This window comes from Schistocerca gregaria, chromosome 2, assembly GCF_023897955.1.
Source record: "Schistocerca gregaria isolate iqSchGreg1 chromosome 2, iqSchGreg1.2, whole genome shotgun sequence".
Taxonomy (NCBI): Eukaryota; Metazoa; Arthropoda; class Insecta; order Orthoptera; family Acrididae; genus Schistocerca; species Schistocerca gregaria.
Window position 1 is genome coordinate 38,289,398 of NC_064921.1, and position 23,282 is coordinate 38,312,679.

General features: G+C 47.0%; 1 protein-coding gene across 8 annotated transcripts in view; it reads right to left on the reverse strand.

The window, feature by feature from the left end:
* Positions 1-23,282, reverse strand: part of LOC126336277 (caskin-2) — a 942,083-nt gene that overhangs the window by 251,641 nt on the left and 667,160 nt on the right. Inside the window, exon 2 of one of the 8 annotated variants that reach the window (XM_049999791.1) lies at positions 19,511-19,598. The exons of the other annotated variants lie outside the window; for them this stretch is intronic. Coding sequence (XP_049855748.1) covers position 19,511 — 1 coding nt within the window. The 5' untranslated portion in view covers positions 19,512-19,598. The remainder of the gene's footprint in view (positions 1-19,510; positions 19,599-23,282) is intronic. 8 annotated transcript variants of the gene reach the window in all.

Genomic DNA, 23,282 nt, shown 5'->3' on the forward strand with positions numbered 1-23,282 from the left:
TCTTCGTGTCGCGATTTTTTTTCCGTCAGGGTATATGTTCGTGTGTTTCATAGTTCTGTTGTGGCTGGGTGTGACCAAGACATTTTACTGCTTTTCGCGGGGAATTTTACAAGCACAGCACGAAAACTACTTTTGGTTCCTGAGCTGCAGTAGTCTTACCCCCCAGGAGGACAAATGAATTTTTCCTCACATTTCAATTTCCTCGTATAACATATGTGTGGGCTGGGTCACATGTAATTTCCAACGTAGGGGAATTCTTAGTCCCCCCTGCCATTATCAGCGTAGGTTTCAGTGGGCATCTGCATTTTGAGATTTCCCCACCGTTTTGACTTAGGGTACGTGGGTTACAGACTACAGTGCCCTCACAAACAGCTGGGCCATCGAACCGTCAGTATAGACGCGGCACCACTGCGTGCTTAACTGTCTGCGACCGATGGCGACGTGACTCCGGGCTACCTCACTGTGTGTATACAGAAGCGGCGGCAGCGGCGCGACACAGCGTCTTGCTTCGTGCCCTGCACCCGATAATCTGAGGCACGGTGCGGGAGTGTACGTCGCTGACAGCAAACTTTACAACACCAGAAACGGACCTGTCCCCAGTACGGTGTTTGTTATAATAAAGAGATGAACATCTCTATCCTTTCCCAGCATCGCACAAGTCGCATGCGAGAAGAGAAGTTGAAACTTAGGATGACAGTCTGTAATGTAAGAGGACAATTCGACTTTAAATGATAATTAATTGCAACCCTCAGCTGCCGGCAGGTGTTTGTGACATCCCTCGATGGAGACAGCTGAAAATGTGTGCCCCGCCCGGGACTCGAGCCCGGGATCTCCTGCTTACATGGCAGACGCTCTGTCCATCTGAGCCACCGAGGACAGAGGTGAACAGCGCGACTGCAGGGCCTCATCCCTTGCACGCTTCCCCTGAGACCGACGTTTCCACCTGTCCACAATCTACACACGTTATCATTTATTCTACAGAAGCTGCACGGTTACCAATGGCATCGGCCACTGCAGATCGCCGTCTCGGATGCTGACGTCACGGAGATGCGCCAGCATACCGTATCAGCCATCTCGGATCGCCACCTAGAATTTTTTGAATTAGACACCAGCAGGCCAATACAACATCTCGGGTTTTTTAATTCCGTGCCAATTTATATTTAGGACAACAGCCGTACTTCCACATTTATGTTACGAGGATGTGCATCAATCGTACTATTTTGTGTTTGATACCACGTTTCGAATTCTCGCGTTTTTATGCGTACGGAAATTGGAAGAAATGGGTCTCTCCTGCCACAGTAATTGGCAATGTTGTTTCCGATTCAGTTCTCTTGCTGACTCACCTTGTAGAGGACGTGATACAGTGTTGTACACAATAGTTCGTTATTAGAATCGAGAGCTTGCCGAGATGGTGTTTAGTTACGGAAAGGCAAATGGCAGCGGGCGGCTGGTGGTAAGGTTGTATCAGATCACCTCTCCGCGCCCACAACAGCAGCATTCAACCTTTGCTAAAGTGTTTCGGTGTTTGTCTCAAACATGGTCGTTTCAGGAAACAGGAAATCACAATGGACGTACGCGAAATGTTCGATGGACGTCCCCGAAACGTTCGGACACCAGACTTGGAGGAAAATGTGTTTAACACTGTGGAAGGTGACCACCGCGTCAGTACCAGACAGCTGGTCCGCCAGTAAAGGTAACATTCCCCATGGCAGTTGTTACTATCCTTATTACTTACACCCTGTGCAGGGCTTACTGGCGACAGACTTTCCACATCGGGAGCACTTTTGTCACTGGTTTCGTCACCAGGCAATCACGATTCTGGGATTTGTGTCATCCATCCTATACACAGATGAGGCGGAGTGATATCTTCAACTTTCGTCGGTGCAGCCGGAATGTGTGGGCCGGTATAATTGGCGAGCGTATTTTGGCACCAGTCGCCTAACAGGCCGCAACTATCTGCGATTCTTGCCGCTGACTTTTGCCTTCCCCCCTGGAAGAAGTGCCGTTGGTGATTCGAAGGGTTCTCTTGCTGCTGCTGCAGCCCACTTTTCCGTTAACGTCCGGACGCACCTCAGTCGCGTCTTCCCTGGTCGATGGATGGGACGAGGGGGTCCAGTTTCGTGGCCTGCTCGCTCACCGGGTCTGAAACCTCACGATTTTTGGTTGTTGCGCCATGTCAAAAGTGTGGAGTAGGCGGAGTTCATTCCAGATGTGGAGGCACTGGGGCAGCCTTCGACACTGTTCGGATGCAGCTTGGCCGATGTGAACGTGTGAGACACAACATACTACGACGCGGACACGTATTTTGCTGAGGCACGTGGAAATCATTGTCGACACATACTGTACGTGTGAGTGTATGGTATAGCGCGTATTAGACTGCAGTCTCTGTAACAATGTATGAATGAATAAATAGTCTTTAGCATGGAAACTTTGTATTTCCCGACATCAGGTCATTAGACTTTTCTTGTTCCGTATCCTCTCATCGAGAATCCCTAGAGTTCCTACACGGTGGAAAAAATCACCCTGAAGATTGCGTGTGTTTTCCCCACATCGTTCGCCTAAAGAAGTCGCGGCGTAAGCTCTTCTCCACTTTCTCCACCAGCGCGATCGCGCATTCCGTCTCTAATAGGGCTACTCTATCTTCGGATTCCGTCTCTAATAGGGCTACTCTATCTTCCTTTCACGCTTTCTGCAGCCGTATCTTCGTTCTCATCAAATAACGTTGTCCTGCATGACTTGTACCGGGATATAAAGGCAGGAGAGGAGCTGCTGAAATAGGGAATGAGATGCTCATGAAAAGGACGAAGATCTGTGGAACTTATATGGCGGACTCTTGACAATCTCGACTTGTGACTTTACTACGCCACAACGTCGTAAAAAGCCGTAAGGAGGCCTGTGCACTTCGCAGCTGCTCGCGGGTCTTAACAATTGAGAGAGTACGACGCGACATGTACGTACTTTTTATACTGACTCAGACAAACCAGCTCTCATTTTATTTTTCTCTTCCGAGGACGCAACGTTTGCATGCGGCACGTGCGGAAGTCAAATGCACTCTTATCTTCATGTGTGGAAATACATTCAGATTCTAGAAACCCGTTGCTTATATATAATGGACCCTTTTTCAAAAAGTTAAACTTTTTCTTCTCTAGACGCAGGAATGTGGTGATTAAGCCGAACAGTGGGTCTGAAGAGTTCAGTTAATAGAAAGAAAGGTTACCCCCTTACAAGGCCATAAAAGTCCCACAACAAAACGTTTCATAGAAATCTTTGTGTCATATGTGTTGAACTGTCAGACAGGAACGCTGACTGCAATAAAATCTGAAGAAACTGAAGCTCGATCCTAGTAGCCTTCTGAGGACGAGTGTCCGTTGCCTCTAACTACGGAAAAGAAACTCCTCGGAGACAGTAACGGCAGCTGGAAACAAAGAGCGGTCAGGAATTCGCGTCCCGTCGGCAACAGTGTCGCCAGAGACTGAAGACGCGTGTGCTCGGCTACAGAGGACCGGGGCGACTGCGCTCCATGATTGGGGCCGGCGACTCTGCTCTGCCACAGCCCGCCAACAGCTGGAGGCGAGAATTCCTTAGTACAACCACAACACAAATGTGTACTTACTTGTAATTTGCCCTACATATGATTTCTCTAGTTTAAAACGGACAATGTATCGAATGAATTTGGTTTTAAAGCAGTAGAATGTTTTATAACGACAAAGTCTTGCATGACGCTTTCGCTGTATTACATGTCCTCGGTGCACTTGGCACGTCAATTTTTTAGACAGGTTCGAGATTTCGGCAACATCAAACACTGTATTGGTCAAACAGGCCACCGACTGACGAAAAACTACCGGAGTGTCACAGATCTGAACGATGCAGTAGTGTCCACTGCGACCGCAGACCTCAGTGGCTCCTTTGACGAATTGCACCTGCCGGTAGTTTGATGCGTGTCTCGCCAGATCATGTGCTGTGTTCAACATCGGCTGGCTACAAACCACTACGACTCACTCACCTCAGAGGCTGTTTAAACCGCTACGGGTGTCACCAATTTCGCCGCTGGAGGCTGTACAGCCTCTGGTCGAAGAGGACGGAGTTTACGGTAGTAGCGGGCAGATGGGGTTCCGAGAACAATTGTCACATCAAATTCACATACAAATTAACTAAACTGATCAATTAATTACCCTCACCTCCCCCAGATGACGCCATGACTTTTCTCCAGCTGGTACATGTGTCCCCACGGCCTCTCTCTCTCCACACCCATTCCCCATCCCCTCCTAAACTCCAAATTTCTAACTTTGGAGGGAATTGCGAATTTTGGTGGAAATTTAAAAAATGGTGGGAATTTCTTTGTTGCAGGACTCCACCGCTCACGTGACCAGAATTGGTGGGAGAGGTTCAGTTTATGCTGAGCTGTCATTGTGGAAGCATCGCAATGTGTTCCGTCAATGACGTGAATTTGAAGGGTAGAGCGAGTTTCAATAGCTGTATGACATACACGCATTCGGAGGACGGCCATACCCACAGCTCACTACACAGGGAACTGAACACCACGATGATGGAAAGGTGTAGGAGAAAGAAGCAAAAGAAATCCGTTCAGCAGGTTATGACAATGCAGGGGGATGGAACCAAGTTGCTCGTTGCAGCCGATAAATGCTCACGTGCGAGCGCAAACTGCCGAAATGTTGCTCATTAACCATTCATTCTTCCAAAACAGAGGGGGCACGCAGTTGATGGTGATTCGCTTCAGTGGAAGCATATTCCCATACGTGATATATACCACTGAAGAGCTGCGACTCCTCATTCCATCCACTTCACCCTGCACCAACGCATCCTCTCATCCCATCATCACTTGCTCGTGATCCTCGGTGCTGTATGGAATGTGTCCTATTGAAGACCTGTTGGTGTATTACCAGCAGTTTAACAGGTGTGTTGCCCGTAAGGAAACAGCCGAGGACTTTGCCCTTAGCCTCCAACATGCATAACGCAAAGGAGTTACACTGGATGGGTACCTGAAGAAGAAAACTAATACTGCCCGGCAGGTAATGGCTATGCAGCAGGATGTATTCTGCAAGTCAGGCAGACCAATACTGTTCTTATAACGGTGTGCCATTTTCGAAATTCAGTTTTCCAGCACACAAGAGACGTCTCAGCCGCAGCCGCAGCAGAACAGGAAGAAGCCACGGAAGAGAAAGTTCCCCCTGCCAATGACACTGCGTGGACAAAGTGGGGATGTAGTGGATGGGAAGATACCAATTAAGCCCTGTGCGCCCCTACCGTTTGCGAACTACTGGTATAGAAGCATCTGCAGACAGAGACTGGTGTATTGTGACAAGAGAGAGAGAATGCAGCTAAAAGTGTAACAGTGTGGTTTACAGATGTGGAACGGGATGAACTGTGTCGTGCAAAAGCCTTCACCAAGCAGCAGGTGACCGCCGAATATGTGGTACGAAGCGGTTAGAGGGTTCGTTGTTGAGTTACGCTCATCCGAAAATCATAACCCCACAGAAAAGCTCTATTGTAAATTTCCTTTCTTTCGCGACAGCACTTCCTTAAATACTCATACTAGACAAACCGTACCGCCACACAGTCATTATTTTAACAATAACAAATCACAAAACAATAGTAACACCAGTATGTGAACGTTGCCATCGAGTGGCCGTCTGCGAGGACGGCTGTCGGACGAGCGCGACGTTTCCGAACCGCCAAGTCGACGCTAGTGCACTATCGTCAGCTCACCTGCCAGCAAGTGCAGGAAGTTTGCAAATCCCAGGAGAGTGCGTTTCGACCAGCCGCCCCGGCCTGCAGGCGGACCTGCGACGGAAGCACGCAGCGCTCACTCACCGAGTGCGGCCCTAGCTGTCACGCGGCTGACACACGTGGTGTGGCAAGCCAGCAGTGCGACACGTGGCGTGTCAGACACGTGGCGCTGGCGCGTCACGCTTGTGACTCGACGTCGGTAGAGGCGAGAACAGTCAAGGCAGGTGGCAGCGCGCCTCCTTCGGACGGCGAGGTCTCCCTGGCTTTAGTCACATCAACTCACGTCTAAAATACGTTCTTACGGACATACTTTTATTGACATTGGCGATTTTTGTGGCTGCAACAGTGATTGGGAGGTATTAGAAGGAACCGTTGTGAACCTGTATTACGGTGTCAGTTACGAAAATATGACGCACCAGCTGCCAAAGTTTATTTAGTGCAAAAAGACACAACGTATTTTGGAAAGACTTGCCACCACTATCAGGTTCTTAAAAATATTATGCCATGCTATAATTATAACGCAATCATGTTTTCCGAAACGTGATTTATTTTATTTATATACAGCACACATTTGAACAACTTGTGCGTCATATTGTTCATACTGATAAAGTTCTTTCGGTAAAGTGCCACGTTGTGTTCCCGTTGCTCTATTCAGCAGTGCTGACAATCCTGCACAAGACCTCCTGCGCACAGGGCCGGCGGTGTGGAAGGCCGGCCGGCGGCGCGGCTGGATCACCTGAGACAGGCACGCGCTGCCCCATTAGACCGAGTGCGTGCGTGACAGAGACTGCTGCGAAACTGAAGGCGCACTGTCGATGACTTGGCTTCACCAACTGCAGGCAGCTGGACGGATCAGTAGAGAAATTTCAACAAACAACTTGAAGAACATAATTATGGATTACTTTCTGATTCAGTAGGATCCCTAAGCTGGCACCTTCCTAAAACATTACTGTATAACAGGTCGTACAGGGGGAAAAAATTTTAATAAACCAAGGCGAGAGACATGGGTTAATTTATTGCTTACTCTCTTTTGATAATTCTGCAGGCGACGCCATCCGCAAATGGGGAAGAAAGAGCGCCATAAGGGGTGCACATAAGAATAATAAATAATTAATATGGTATGATATTCCGATAATTCTGATAACGGCAAATTCGGAACACGAACTAGAAAACTTAATCATTCTTTTAAACTTTATTGGAAAGCATTATAATTTTAAGTTGGCGTAAATAAAACTAAGGCACTAGTATTCCACGGGAAATACCCAGTACGAAATAGAATTGTAACTGAAGACGATATTTAAATTCAATACAGCAGTTACCTGGCGAGCTACATCACTTGAACGAAGATAATGGTGTGGATGTTAAATTAGAGATATCACAGCGGGTGTGGCGCTACAAGCAAAGCATTACAAGAAATATACAAAGCGCCACAAAAATGACAACCTGTAAGTCGATCGCTCTGCACGTTCTACCATATGGCAGTGAAACCAGGGGTGTGGTGGGGAAAAAATTCTAAGCAGGATTAGGCGGCTGAAATGAAATTCCTAGAGCAGTCAAAGGTTGCCGTGAGTGGGGCAGGATTCATAATGAAAACTTAAGACAAGAACGCAGCACCAGCTGAAGGGCACAGAAGTGACGGCAGCTCAACGTCCGGTCTGACTTGTCCAAGCATGGCCTGAAATTTTTTCTACACGGAGAATATACAGTCCCCGAACCTTAGCTGCTAAGAAGCACTGCAAGAACTTTTTATTTAATGCTGAAAATTTCCAAATTCTCAGTGCACCAGACGGCTGCAGAAACGCAGATCGGTACCGGTGCTGTAGCAACCCACGGTTGACGGCGCACAGCGGTAAACGGATGGATGACACGATTAAGCGCGAGCGCAATTTGTAAAGCGAATTTCACTTTTCGTTCATATTTCCTCTGCAATAAGTTTCCGCAGTTACTGTTCGCTGAAATTTGCAACTCATTTGCTATTCATAAAATCATCAGACGGTTTTGTAGTATCATGAGCGTTAACAATAGAGGTTATATTGAATTAATATTCATTGTGTTTAATGCTAACGTTAAACAGTATGCGAACCCGGTTTTGCTTCACAATATCTGAATGTGTACTGCATAAATGGAAGAAGGATTCACTCAAAGTAATAAACATACGTCAAGATGGAACTCACAAAAATGTGAAAGAAAAACCTTGCGAAAGATGTACAAATGTCGTGAGAGGCAATGCACCGTCGCCGGTGGGGGTCTACGAGATGTGGCCCTCCTAATCGCAAGTGAGACGAACAGTGCGAGGCTTCTTCGACCCGGTTAAGCAGATTCAAGAAGTCAAAGATTAAAAGAAGTAGCAAAACTACTAAGTTTCCTGCAAGTAAACGTGCAGAGGAGATGGCAGTAACAGTGAGACAGCCCGAACAAGTTTGCTGTTATCCCTACATCGTCTGTGTCTAACACCGACGAATCACGTTTCGTGAAGTAACTGCGAAAAAACCGAACTTTATCATTTCTGAACGAAAAAAAGACAGTCGTTGGTGCGGCCGCTTCGTGCTACGACACGTTCATGTACAGTACAAAGATGTCATTGGTGCGTGTGAGTGGATCACTGTTTCTGCGGTTTTATATCTGTTTCGTAGACGTGCGGGCAAATTATGATCAAAAATATAAAAAGGACAGTTTCGTGGCAAAAAAATATAATCGAAATAACTAAATCTGGAACAATGGCACAAGAACTATTTTTTCGACAGTGGAAATTATTTTTAAGCAAATTAGCGGACAATATAATTTCCGATATCTCTTTGTCATTCGAGGATTATCAGGAGAACGGTATTTTTAAACGTCATTCATTTTTGCATTAGCAATTTGCCTTGGCACGTTTTATGAATTACATTAAGTATGGCTGCTATGCAGAACAATAAGCAGAATAACAGCCGGGACCATTTCTCGCACCACCCCCATTCTTCCTAAATTACACTAGTAGTTACTGTGAAGTTCCAAATTTTTCGTTTCTAATGTGTGCCTGATGTAAAGAAACTGTTTTGTCATTCAAATGACACTTGGCTCTAATGTGACGGCTGTAGGCGATAAACAACGAACTATTTCACTGTCAGTACAATATACGTTATTCAAAAATTATCGTAGGAACTGTGCCAGAGAAGTTGTTAAAAATGATATATGTGTATGAAATATTTCATCTCAAATCCACACTGATGTAAGTCCTCTGTAATTATTTATTTTTTTCTGCTAGTTATCTTTGAAAGGACTACATAACAACAGTTTAGCTGTCGATAACTATTGCTTCTCAGTCAAAATCTTGACGGTACGCGACATTTTGTGTACGGTTCAGGGCGGTTTCGCGTCGGATTCTGAGTCCACGCTCTCTTGCCGCGGCCGATTCCCGCGCTAGGGGGGAAGAGGTGTACGGACTGCTGTCACAAAGGGTTCTTCATGCGGTACAAAAGAGGAACTTCAGCAATTTAAGAAAAGTGCAGAGCATCTTAGCAACTCAAATTTGGACAGTGCATTCCTTTCAGGGTGGGTGCCGTCGTGTCAACCTGGATCATTCCACGAAGGCTTTAGCGAAGGGATGTTTGAGCTGCTGAGAATTTTCCGGGTTGTATGGCCGTGGTCCACGGAACTCTTCAACCCCTGACGTTTCGTCCAAGGCTACACTGGACATCTTCGGAAATGCTCCCGGTTGTGCTGAGTCAAAGGACTCCTTAATCTGAGCTCTCATTGTCTCACCTCGAATTTTCCCTCCGTATTCGTCATCATTTCACAACACAGATCTGCTTTGGCAAATACGACTTGTGCTTACGGCTACAATCAAAGGTATAAAGGCATATTTTACGTAGCTTAAGAAGCTAATGACGGCCGACAACACGGTCTTTGGGGGCGCTACAGCCGCCATGACGTCACGCCCTCCCTCCTCCCGCGGCAGACGGCGCCGTGGCGTCCTCGCAGCCTAGGTCTGTGCACGAGTTACTCTGTACACGGACGTTACTTACTACTAGCTTAAAACGCAGCGCTGCACCCGTATCTACTTGTTCCAGTCTTCTATTAGTCCATCTGCTCCATCGCCTCCACCTCCTCTCCCCCTCCCCCTACCCTCTCCACCCCCTACTTTCCTTTCTCTGTCCAGTCCGCTCCCATCCCTCTACTTCCTCCACCCCCTACCTGGCACATCTCCTCTTTCATGCTCCCCATTGTGCCCACATGTTATCATTGCCACTCCAACAGCACAGTGGTTGTTCTAATCCCCACAGTATTTCTTTCCAGACTGTAATATGTGTATCAAATTTGTTTCAAATCGTTTCATGGATTTCGTATGAGCCTTTTGACTTGTGGCTTGGCCCACGTATGCACATATCAAATATACTTCACATATTGCACACTTATTTGTACACATATTTCACCTGTATTCTAGCCAATTTCGTCCTGCAGTTTGATTCACACGCATCTCAGAGTTTTTGACACTGTATCTCCTGAACTAAGTGTTGCAGAATGATACAATTATTCTCGCGCATTTAGTAGTATATGTGACTACTGACTACAAAACGTGTCGTAAATACAATTAGTAAGAAACTAAAACTTAACGCTTCACGTGGCAGTTTTAGTGCACGAACAGCGAAAATGTAGTGATTGATAAATATTTTCCGTTTTCTTCATTTTGTGGGGATCGCCAGTGAAAAAAACTTTCTTAAGGATTTGAAATAATGTGTAAAGTTATTTGGAAGTTTGTAAGCGGTCTCATTCTCAAATACTCGATGACTGAAGTACTGTATGTGTATTCTCGTGGGCTTCACTGCTTTTTAGCGCCACCGACACCCCTTTTGACAGACAGGTGTCTCTTACCCCAAAAGTGACGTGTGTACCAAGTCTCGTTGAAATTGGTCCAGTGGTTTAGCAAGAGACGTGGAAGATACATACATAAATTAGTGTACACGTACATCGATTTTTCTAATACGTGTACATTATCATTATATATCATTAGCAATGTCACTATTTTCAGCGGTGGACGGACAACAGGATATTCATTCCTGCAGCCATGTACTACATGCAAAAAGTGCCAGAGAAGCTGTTTGTAGAGATCAAGCACAAAAAAAGCCGGGAACAACTTGCACGCTGTGTCACGAGTCAGCACGCTGTGAATGCGACGTATTTGCTGGCGTCTCGTCTGCCCCAGCACCTTGCTGCACTCGCCCCGAACTCCGCAACATTCGGGCGTCACACAAAGCACATCTGCAAATGGGACGTTCCCGAACACGACTTTTTCAGTTTATAGCATTATTAATGCACAGAGCCGTGATAGATGAGCCGACCCGTGTGCTGAGTCGAGTTGCGCGTGTCTCTGCTGTAGTTTGGTCAGCCACGGCGGCCGACGACCACTATCACCGGTAAATTAATGCTAATCGTTCACTCTCTAGGGAGGGCGGTCAAACTGTGACGAGCCTGTACTTGTAACGATAACACGTTCCTTCGTTTGCCATGGGAAATGAATTACCGAGCTGTATCACTTTCTTCTTAGATGTTTTACACAGTCACAGTACTGAACACTCTAACGACTGTGTTATTGTTGGGGGCGCAGCGTTGTACTTAACAGTTAATGTCCCGCTGCTCAAGTTGTTCGGCAAAAACTTCCAGAGAATGTAGAGCTCGCGAAATTCCCGAGCAGTCCGACGTGAAATGTTCGTGGAGAGAATGCGACACGGGTTTTGGGACGGTCGCTCGACCATAATTTGGGCGCGGCTATGCGCCACATTCCAGCCTTCCCTGCGCATACCTCCCGTACGAACGGTCGCGCATAAGTAGGAGGGCGAACCGTCGTACGTGGAGCCACGGCAGGCACGGTGAATTACTGCGGCAGTGCCGAACAACCGCTTGCTGGACGATTCACGAGGCCCGGCTGCCTCCCTAGATTCCTCTGTCCAGAGTCTGCGACGCAGGATTAACCGAGTTAATTATGTGCACTGCAAGAACACACAAAATAAGGCACAGCAAGGGAACGACGGTTAGACCGCAAGATCAGAGACGATGCAGAAGCTCATGTTGAACAGGGATGGGAAAGAAAACAGAGCGTAACCTTTCCAGAGGAACCACCTGCACGTTCTCCTTATACGAATGGGTTGTCAGTGCTAAATTTGTGTGAACAAACCGGGTTCGAATTTTGCTCCAACCGAAGGCGAGTACAGCGTCTCGTTGTTGCTGAAAAAGAAGCAGCGCCAACTGGTGCTGACACATTTGTTAGTTGGCGCAGATTTACACTAAAGTGCATGAACTGTAGCGGGAGAGTCGGGGTAGTGGACGCAGGTCAGACCTCCGGATTTAGCACTTCGCTGGTTTCCCCGCATGCCTTAACGGGAGAGTCGGGACGGGTCATCTGGAGGTGAAGCTGACGTTCCGTTCAACACTCCTCTGCTCCTTTTCTTCGGCGAAGTGCATACAGGCAGACGCCCCCCCCCCCCCCCCCCCCCTCCGTCCCCGGTGCATCCCGATTACGAAATCTTCTCTCATCATCTCCCGACCGAATCAGACGTTTCCGATAAACAATATCCTCCAATATGCGCTGCGCACACTAGATACAACACGGCCACGTCTATACTTAACGGACGTAAAATCGGTGATAACGATAGACCGGAATCGTCAGATGTGACGTGTGGCCCAGTGATAGAGTAACAGAACCTTCGCCGGCTGCGCCTCAACCAATCGCGTGTACTACTGGAGCTGGAATGCCGGAGGAGCCGGCGCGTCGTTGGTGGGGAGCCGCAGGCCGCTGAGCGCCCGGGCGGCGGTGCCACGCCAGCTTCCTCACCCAGCATACAGTACAGCTGTCGACAAACTGGCTGGCTTTCCACGCCACCTCCGTGGCGAGCGAGGTCCGCGTAAACAGTTTATCAGTTTTTAAAGATGTCACTCGCGTATGGCGGCCTCTGAAGACACACAGTGAATCATACATGCGAGACAGTAACTTTCCTAATTAGTTTACTACAAGTCAAAACACGCCGGTCGAGAAAGTTTTAAATTACGATCAAAAAATAATTTTCTCTGTCGAGTTGTAGTCCTCGGGCACCACATCCGAGGAGGAGGCTATTTTCCAATAACCGAGCCTTAAATGTTGATAACTTGCTTCTAGGACAAAAGCTACTCACGAAATATTGAAGCTGCGGCCCATACAGATTCGCCAGGGCAAGTGACAAGCTGCCCAATGAAATCGTTACACCTAGATATTTTTACCAAATGACTCATTTTAATAGTAAATTACGAATATTATCCTCATACGATAGGAGGAATTAGAGACTTAATAGCGCAAAACTGTATAGTTAGTAAAGAAGCCGTTTTACAGTCCGCTCATAAATACCTAATACTCATAAACAAAAACAGATTACTTATTTTGCTGTGGAAATGGCTGTAACTACAAATCTTTTTCCTCAAAAAACGTCGAAATAGGAAATAAAGCCAGCTATACCATGATGCTACTAGTTTTTGATAATGCCCACGAGGTCACGATACGTATGTTTAGGCTCATAGCTATATTAAAAACAGAAAATATAGCAAACTAAGAATGTCCTCTCATAGTTGATCTTGGTAAAACGGAAAACGAACTTTTGCCAATGATGTAAATATCTCCGACGTCATGTAGACTTCCGTAAGAAGCCCTCTTATTGTATTATTTAACTAAAATTATTTCAGTAGAAACGGTCGACCGGGAGTCAAAGGGTGTGGCATGGGGAAGGATGAGAAATGTGATTGGAGGAGTTTATATGGCAGTACATATTCAGCTATGTCTGGGACAGCTAAATACTGTGACAAGGCACTTCACTTACAAGCTGTCTGGTCCGCCTATTCACAAAAAGTAAATAGAAAAGGGGAGAAGGGCCAAAAAAGGCGCAAGGAAGGGGGAGGGCTTTACTAAGGAAGGGAGGGGATACGAAGGGGTGAGAGGCGAGGGACGAGAGGGGAGGGAAAGGGGTGACGGGGGTAGCTGGAGACCCAAAGTCAGATCTCATCCAAAATGACTACCGCTCTCCTCCCACGGAGGCCTCCCGCATATTCGTATTCTCATCTTGAACCACGCGTTTAAAATATACCCTTCGGCTTTACTCGCTCCACTGTTGCTCACTAACGGGTACTTCTACCACACCAGCCGCCGTTATGTCAGTGTAATTCGCGTATGTAGCTGCGTATTAGATTAAAATATGTATGGCGCTAAAGGAATGCAGCGGGCCGGAAAGCGAGGTCACTCCAGAAGCGAAAAGAGAACACCTGAGATAGCATGGATTAAAGTGACAGTATTCCCCTGTCTCTTACTTTCTGTATTAATCGACAGCGCTGCTACAAAGTGCTCTAAACGTCACACTCTTCCGTAGAGCGCAACAACCTGTAAAAGAGTCGTGCTCATCCAAGGAAAGGCGATGCACGCGAGCACACGAGCCCCTGTGCGAGGAGGCAACCCGCCTAATAGATGTGCTTTGCGGGCAGCACACGCTGACTGAGCGTTGCTAACACGCGCATTGCACTAGACATGGCCAATCGTCTTTCATAGTTCCACGTGACATAGAAAATTCTTGGCGGTGTGCTTTTTTCACATGACGGTTTGCTTGTGTCACACATGCCATAAAAGTTCGAGGGTAATTCCATCTTTTGCGGAAGATTCTTCAAAGAGCGGTGTAACAGGACCCTAACGCACCATTTTCCGGATCAGAGATCAGTCACAGGAAACTGTAGTAAGTTAACAAAAATGCCGCGATGCCAGTTGTCGCAGAACAGTCATTAGTGCGTGAACGCAACGACAATGGTGCCAGCTGCACATGTACCCTCCCTCGTGATGCTTTTCCAGAAATTTCGCACAAATTTCACGGTTTTCTGACATTCGAGGCACGTCTTTGAAGGGCATCTGTTGTCACTTTTGTAATGAGTCGAAACTAGTACGTATTCAGGACCGTAAGGTTCGAACCTACAACCAGATAGGTCGCGGGGCCCAATGGCGGCCGAACCACAGGTTTTTTCGTCTGCCTGTTAACGTAGTCTCTACCTCTGCACGACGTAGAGGTTCACCAGAGAAGGGATTCGGATCCACTTTGAAGTGTAGGTATCCTTTCCCCAGCTGGATAACTGGCCGAGTGGCGTCCGATTTGCACCGGAGCACTGCGCCACACCAGGCTGTTGCTGCTCTACTGCTGCACGTAGCGTGCTGCGGCGCTCGTCTTTGTGAGCATCGAGTCCGCACGTTGCAGGCGAGGAGCGCAGGGTGGCCATCCTTACTGGATGCTTGGCTGTTCTCACAGCACTCTCATACCTCAGTAGCTACAAGTTTTAATTCTGAAATAATAAACCCAGTATAACACTTTTCCTCCAGTTCCACGACAGTTAAAAACCAACATAAATTGCAGTCTTCCTCCCTCTTAAATCTGTGCAGATCTCGACCAAGCACAGGTGAGATCCCAGGTTACATGTGCAAGCAGTCACTACCCAATTCGGTTGGCCTTGTCACTATTTCACACTTTAAGCAGGTGACATAGTGGTTCCTACTACAAATGTCAGCTGCTTTTGCTGTACGTTATCAAAATCGACATGTCCGCCCCCGGTAGTTGAGTGGTCGGCGCGACAGAATTCAATCCTAAGGGCCCGGGTTCGATTCCCGGCTGGGTCGGAGATTTTCTCCGCAAAGGGACTGGGTGTCCTGTTGTCCTAGTGATCATCATTTCATCCCCGCCGACGCGCAAGTCGCCGAAGTGGCGTCAAATTGAAAGACTCGCACCCGGCGAACGGTCTACCTGACGGGGGCCCTCGCCACACGGCCTTTACATTACAACGTCGAGATATTATTGCGTGGCGTCCCGCCCCCTGGAGGCGCGCTGCACCGGCCCCGCCCGCCTGTCGGCTTCGGCCTCCAGCTCCAGGTGGTGCCGTGCTGCCCTCTCGTGTCCAGGACACCTTCTGACTGCGGCTAAGCCAGCTACTTATAATGTGCAGTCGAATGCAACAAAATGAACAAAACGTGTGACATTTATTTTAACACCAAAAGACCTTTGCCGTGTACAAATTACGAATAAAATCTGTCACCGTGTGCTTAATCGAATACTCTGATACGCCGCAGTAGGGATTAAGTCGAGAAAACCGCAGTATTCGATGAATCCATCAGGTGCAGTTGTGCAAATGAAGTTCGGTATACCGGCTCGTCGTACGGAATACCGCAAAAGCCATCCACGAGAACAGGGCCGCCCGTTAAGCGACCACAGCCGGCGGCGTCGCACGTGGAGGCGGCCTCGTGATTGGCGGCCAGCGCCCGCGGCAGCCGCCTGCCGCTGTCCGCTCTGCTGGTACAGTGATACGTGTGGGCAGCTCTCACTGTGACAGGCAACGTCAGACGAAAGTCTTCTGATCTTCAGTGAGGGGGACACGGCATTGGCACTCTACACACTCTCGGCCGTCCCCTGGGCAGCGGTCCAAATTTCCCTCAACCGTTCTTTCCAATACAGAAGGTCTTTCTGAATACCAAATTTGACGATAATAACCATAAACACTGAACGCTCATCAGCCAGGTAAGAATAAGTGGGCTCACTGCGGAAGATTAACTGCCTTGCACGACTACAAGTTACCACCTTAATTTAACAGCAGCCGCTGGAAAAGGGGATGTAACCCCGACCTGCTTTTTGTCAGCGACACGGTTTCGCACCATTGTGTGAAGACTGTATCATTACCGGTACCTGGTACCCGACACAGACCAGCCTTCCGTCAGGTGTTTGCAGTCATCAAAACACAAGTGATGCCGTTCCGTAGGGGGTTTAACTTTAAGAACGCCAAATGCAGCAGTTTTACGGAAACTCTGGATCAGGCAATATTGAGCATCGAACTCGTGCCAGACTCCTACTATCGTTTTGTAGATCCTGTGAGGAGGTAATCTCACGCTTCGATTCCGAGAGGCTGCCGTACAACACGTATTCCGCATATAAATTAAGAATTAACGTCTCAACTGCAAAAATAACTTACACTGATGACGATCCGTTCAGCATGGACAAAGGAAAATCACTTCAGACACTGCCTCAGGAATTGGCGAAAGCCGCACAAAATCGACGGATTAAAACAGTATTGATTTGTCTTAAGAGCAGCAGAAAAGCTTAGCAGCTGCTCAAACGACTCAATAATGACTCTACCACAACCAAAGTAAGAGTCTACGTTATCCCAAATCAAGTCGCCCACCACGTGCTGCTGAAGGAAGAAAGAAACAAATAGTGGTAACCCAGCAATACCCAGAAACAAACGTGCTGTTCGCCAAGTTTACTTTGGAAGAACTGAAAGCTCCTATTAAAAAGTGTAAATCCGGCAAGGCGCCAGGACTTTACTATTTATTGGTGCAGCAGATAAAGCGTTTTGGGTCTACCACAATAGGTTGGGTAGCGCACTATGTAAAATGGCTGTGAGCACTATGGCACTTAACATCTATGGTCATCAGTCCCCTAGAACTTAGAACTAATTAAACCTAACTAACCTAAGGACATCACACAACACCCAGTCGCACTATGTACAAGCGCCTAAGAGGATAGCAAATTCACAAAATCTGGAGAAGGACAAGGCTCATCGCCGTACTGAAACGCGGCAAGCCAGCTTGCGATGCCAACAACTTTCACCCTGTATCTCTTTTGTGCCGTCTTTATAAAATCCTCGAAATAATGTTGCTTAGTCACTTCTGCCACGCAGCCACAACTGGTCCCACAGAAAGATGGATACAGACCAAATAGAAACTGTACAGCAGAACACTGAGGGTGGTTCTAAGCGGGTTTTGGTTACAGGAGCAGTATTCGTGGATCTCTCCACAGCTTCTGATACCGTGCAGCACAACATCGCGTTGCACAAACTATAACAATTAACGAGGCATTATGGCTTTACCAACTTCACAGGAAGTCTCATACAGAACTGTAGATTCTACGTCGAACTAGACAGCAAGAAAAGCAGATGGAGAATACAAAAAAGCGGTATGCTCCAAGCACCTATAGGAATGATCAGCCACAACCTCTGAACACAAAAAAACTTCATCTGTGCCGACGATCTGACACTAATATCTCAAGACAAAGACTTGAAAACAGTAGAGAGACATTAAGGAACGGACTTGACACTGTCGCGGAATACAACTACCTGAAACCGAATGCGAGCAAACTCAAGTACACGCTGTTCATCTACGAAACAAAGACGCCAACAGAAAATTTAAAGTCGTGTGGGATGGCACGGAGCTGGAGCAGTGTCATAACCCAAAGTATCGGGGGTCTCTAACATTTAGGCAGCGCTGCCTAAATACAAAACAAAAAGTTACTCTGCCGCTGAACACGCCTGGCCGGTCTGGTACAGTGCTGCGCATGCCAGGCACGCGGATGTTGCCCTCAGCGAGACATGTCGAATAACATCAGGTTACAAACTCTACAGCCCCACCACATGTAAGATGGGCACTTGCCGCGAGCACAAAGTGGAACCAAACGCTGCTCACCCTTTCCATTGACGGCAACCTCCGCTAAGCAGGCTGAAATCCATGAAGAGCTTTCTAAAAACTTTCGCCAACGATAGTACATCACCGTCAATGGCACGGACTAAACCTGTCGACAACCAAAAACGCAGATTTCGCACCCCAACTTCGAAGGCCATGCCCCCAGGGGAAAACCTGCAATGAAAAACATGAAAATCTGCTCATAGACTAAAACGTGTGGGGCAGGGGAGGTTGGAGGGGAGGAGGGGGGGGGGGGAGTTAGAACAAAGGATAACATGGCCAAATGGAACTATCTTCGGAGCACATGCTAAGTAACGTCTTCCTGCTACTCAGTACTGATGCTCTCCAAGTCTGTGACCGAACGAGGACCGACCAGCGGCTGGTTGAATCAGCGTTGACAGTGGGCTCGCCGGCCGCTGTGGGCGAACGGCTCTAGGCGCTACAGTCTGGAACGGCGCGACCGCTACGGTCGCAGGTTCGAATCCTGCCTTGGGCATCGATATGTGTGATGTCCTTAGGTTAGTTAGGTTTAAGTAGTTCTAAGTTCTAGATGTGAAGTCCCAAAGTGCTCAAAGCCATTTGAACCATTTTTTGGGAACACGTCAACCATGTGAATGTGGAGCCGAAACAGCTGCCCTCAGTTCGCAGCTTCCTGCACGGGGCTGGAGGGCGTATTGTTGGGCAGGGACAATGCCGGTGAGCTAGCTAATTTTTCCTCCGATTATATTTAGAGTTTGTAGTCTCTTTATTTATTAGTGTTATTGTAGACCTCCAAATGCGTCACATTGTGTCTACATTTCCATTGCATGTAGTAATTTAATATATTGAATCTGTTTTTACCTTTTTGTCTATTTTTTATGCACTGCTTTTGACATTTACTTGTGCTTGACACAAATATTTACGTATCCTTTCTGTTCCTGTGAACTACTTATCTTCTCCTCGTGAGAATGTGTACCGGCTTCACCGAGATGTGGCAGCCACTTATAGTTTACTGGCCGTCTAAACGGAGAAATGTTACACCATATGTAGGTCAGCTGTAACTGTGAATGTTACCAAGTCTCTTTCCGCTTTGCTCTTACGAGTCAACAGCGTATGGAGGTGAAAGGCAAACTTAGGAACTAAAACAAGATGTGATAATTGCAAACAGTCACTATGCATGTAGCCTTGCTTTAAAAAACATCATAGGTACTCGTTTTTAAAGAGTTCAAGCTTACTGACACATCACCGCTGCTTAAAGTAACGACACAGTAATGGGTTTTTGTGCCGAACTGCAAAGATTCGCTTCCTTACTGGTATTAGAGACGAGTCCCACCGTAGCCGGCGGCCAGACACGAGAAGCACAGCAGCTGAAGCACAGCGCCAGCCAGCTCCCACTCACCTGCAACACAAAATATCAAGCTTACTCCAGGCACACAGTCCTTTCATCAATCGTAAATTACCAAAATGTCGCAACTTTTACACGATTCTTTCTGTCAAGGATTACAGAATATGACTGTAACTTCGTTTTCCAACATAGCATCCTAAGAGAGAGAGAGAGAGAGAGAGAGAGAGAGAGAGAGAGAGAGAGAGAGAGAGAGAGAGAGTAAAACTGTAAACACGAACTGAACCTAAGTTCATTAAGCAACAGTAGCTAATTGTGTGCAGCCGGATAAACAAAAACCTTTGTGTTCAGAATTCCGAAATAAAACGTAAACTGCGTAAGTAGGTAATAACATATCAGCAAAATCAATTACACACTACTTGTACATGGAGCTCCCTACTGCTTTATAATGAAACTTCCCACACTGTAACATGTACTAACGAACTAGCTTAATATACAAAAAAACTGTTGCAATGAAAGTTAATCAGGCATTCATCAAAACAATTTCTAGCATACGGGGACCTTAGAATTGCGGTATCATACAACAACACTTTTAACAGTAATTTTCAGACGCAGACATACATACCGCATACGCTAAATTTTGTAGCACTAATTTAAACAAAAGTAATTTCGGGCTAGTACGAAAATTTAAAGCAACTATTTTCTGCATCAATTTGATTTGTTGATCACGTTGGGCAATTTCCAAATGACATCACATTTAATAATTTGACTCGTGTCAATGATGAAGTCCTCCGATGAAGTCCTAGATGCTGTCAATAACTCCCTTGGACCTGACGGCCGCCCCCTCGAATTTTACAACTGTTTTAGTTATCTTGTGGAACGTACGTGGACCTCCATCTGTTGTGTCACCCACGACGACGATCCCAGCCACCTTCCTTGATGGGGTCGCCGTCCTGGTCCGTACGTCACATGGCGGATCACGGATCTGACGTTACCTGCCCATCACTCTGTAATGATAGTAATGACCTTACCACACCTCTAGCGATCGAGCGCTCTGTCCGAAAGGGTTCCCCACTTACCACGATACTGTATGCTTTAGCATTAGAGCCCCTAGTCCAGGGGCTTCGCCAACGCCTGGTTGGCTTGATACTGCACGGGCACCGCTGACGATCTAGTCCTCTACCTCTGCAATGAAGACGATGTTCGCGTGGCTCTTACTTGGGTGGCGACATATGGGGAGGCATTGGGCAGTTCTCCTAACATTTCCAAATCGAAGGTTCTGGTCATTGGTGAGGGTCTACCCGAGAGATATGTCGCTCCTCTAAGTGCGGCCACCAACATCCGCTGTCTGGGCATTGTTTTTGTGAACGACCTCCGTCGTTCAGCGGCAACCAACAGTAGACGTCTCCTCTAAAAGGATCAGGGCTGGCCTTGTGGACCACCGGCTTACATCCCTCGACATTGTACAGCGTGCGCAATACGTGAATATTTACCACGCCTCACGCATCTCCCATGTGGCACAAGGGTTCCCGGTCCCGATTACCCTCGCACGTCGTATGTTGATGGCGATGGGATCCTTTGTCTGCACTGGGATGTTATTTAAAGTTCAATATTCGTCCCTTGCCCTCCCGCGGGAGCGTGGTGGATTGGGCTTATTCCACGTGCCAGACAGAGTTGCGGCGCTTTTGTTAGCTCTCAGCTGCCCGACAAGCCTGACTGCACTGCTTTTGCATGAATACGCGCCAGTCTCCAAGTCAGCCCCAGTCACGTTATCAGACATTCAACCCCCCCCCCCCCCCCCTTCTATGACTTCCGGCACTTCTTTCTCGAATTAAGTTACATCCTGCACTCCTTACCCCTTTCACGTACATTCCGGACAAAAACGTACACGACACATTACAAATGAGTCGAACCCCCACCGCCATCGAACACAAGTTTCCCCATATCATATGGCGTCGTGCGTGGAAAGCGGTACATGCTGGTTTCTCGTCACCAGCGTCCAGCCCACCTGGTGTATCACCATCAATGGGAAACAGGGAAACCAGTTTCGTCTGCACCGCATCCGCCTCGTCGACACACTCTTCTGTGCTCACTGCGGTTTAGGCGACACGGACGCTCACCGATTCTCATGTGGTCCGTCATCTAACGTCTGGAGACTCGCGCAGGGTATGTTGGCTTTCCTTACCACAGACACCTGCTCACACCACTTTCCTGACGCTTTTATTCCCGCATGTGATTCATTACCCCACAATAAAAAGTAACGCTGTGAACTGGATACGCGGTCATACGGACCGCTACCTTTTTGGCCCCGACGAGGAATCAGAACTAAGCTATTGGACTTACCTTAACGATCGACACTGCGGACTTGTTCGCAACCCCAGATACAAGCAATTCTTTTCCAGTTTTCTACGGAGCGCCTTTCATGACCCGCCGTCCAGCTGGAACGTTCGAGCTGATACTTTTTATGCCGTCATTATTTTCTGAACGCACGACAAACGGAATCTCCATTAAATTTTCGAGAGGACACGTTTGGATGTTATGCCATTCGGAAGGCGCTAGCGACTCCTGGAAATCTGGTAGATAGACTAATTTAAGTAAAATATGAAACATTAAAAAATAAATAAAAGAATATAAAAAATATATAGGAAAATGTATATATATTTTTATATATTTTTATTTTTTAATTTTTCATATTTTACTTAAATTAATCTATCTACCAGATTTCCAGAAGTCGCTAGCGCCTTCCGAATGACATAACATCCAACACAGTGAACACATGAAGAAAATTTGGGCTCAGAAAAAACATAAACAATCGTCATGAATTCAAGTTCAAACGCTCTCTTTAAATGGGAATAATCGAAAATAATAGTAATAATATATACGAAAACGCAAAAAACAATAAAAAAGTAAAAGAACAAAAAGCCCATTCACAACTATTTTAATTTTCATCGCTATTCTCTACGTTCTTCCAACCTACCTTCTTCCTTTCCCAACCCTTCTGGTAGTAGGTTAATTGTTTTGGGATAGGCCTAGACAGGCGCCAACGCCTCAAGAGGTGCATTTTTTTTTGTTAGGACACAAGTGGCGGTGGCAAGTAGATTTTTTATTGTAGTTTTTCCTATCCTGTCCAAGGGCAGAAAAAACAAGTAGTAGAGGAAAAAACCTCTCGCCACAGGAAAAAGAAAGTGGATATGGAGACCTGGGTTCGAGCCCTCGCTGTGGCATAAATTTGAATTCATTTCTTCACCTTCCATCGTTATTGTAATAAAGATGAGACTCGAATGTTTCGAGAACAATGTAATTATGAGGTCAATAGATAAGCTGCTGACTGGATGAATGCCTGAAGCCTCTGGACGTCCCAGCTACCCACCCCCGCGCCTTCTCCTTTGGCACTCTAGCTCCTCCCGTTACTATCGACTTCGTTCCCGAATCCGCGAAATGAAATTTTTTACATTTGAGTTATAAGAGAAATATACTTCTTAATTACATTGAATGAAAACAATACACGCATTAGAGAACGGACAATAGTGATAATCCGTACTAATATTATAAATAGGGTCGCAACGTTTTTCGTGGACCGAGTAATCGGATCAGTTTGGAAGAACAATAACTGAACGCTGAGCTAGTCGACGTTTCACTTGCTGCGAGACGACACCGATGAGCCGCGCGCTCGACACTAAGGTAGTCCGTCTCCGCAGTCCCCAGAGGGCGTTACCACCGGCCGTATCGGGCCACGGTCTG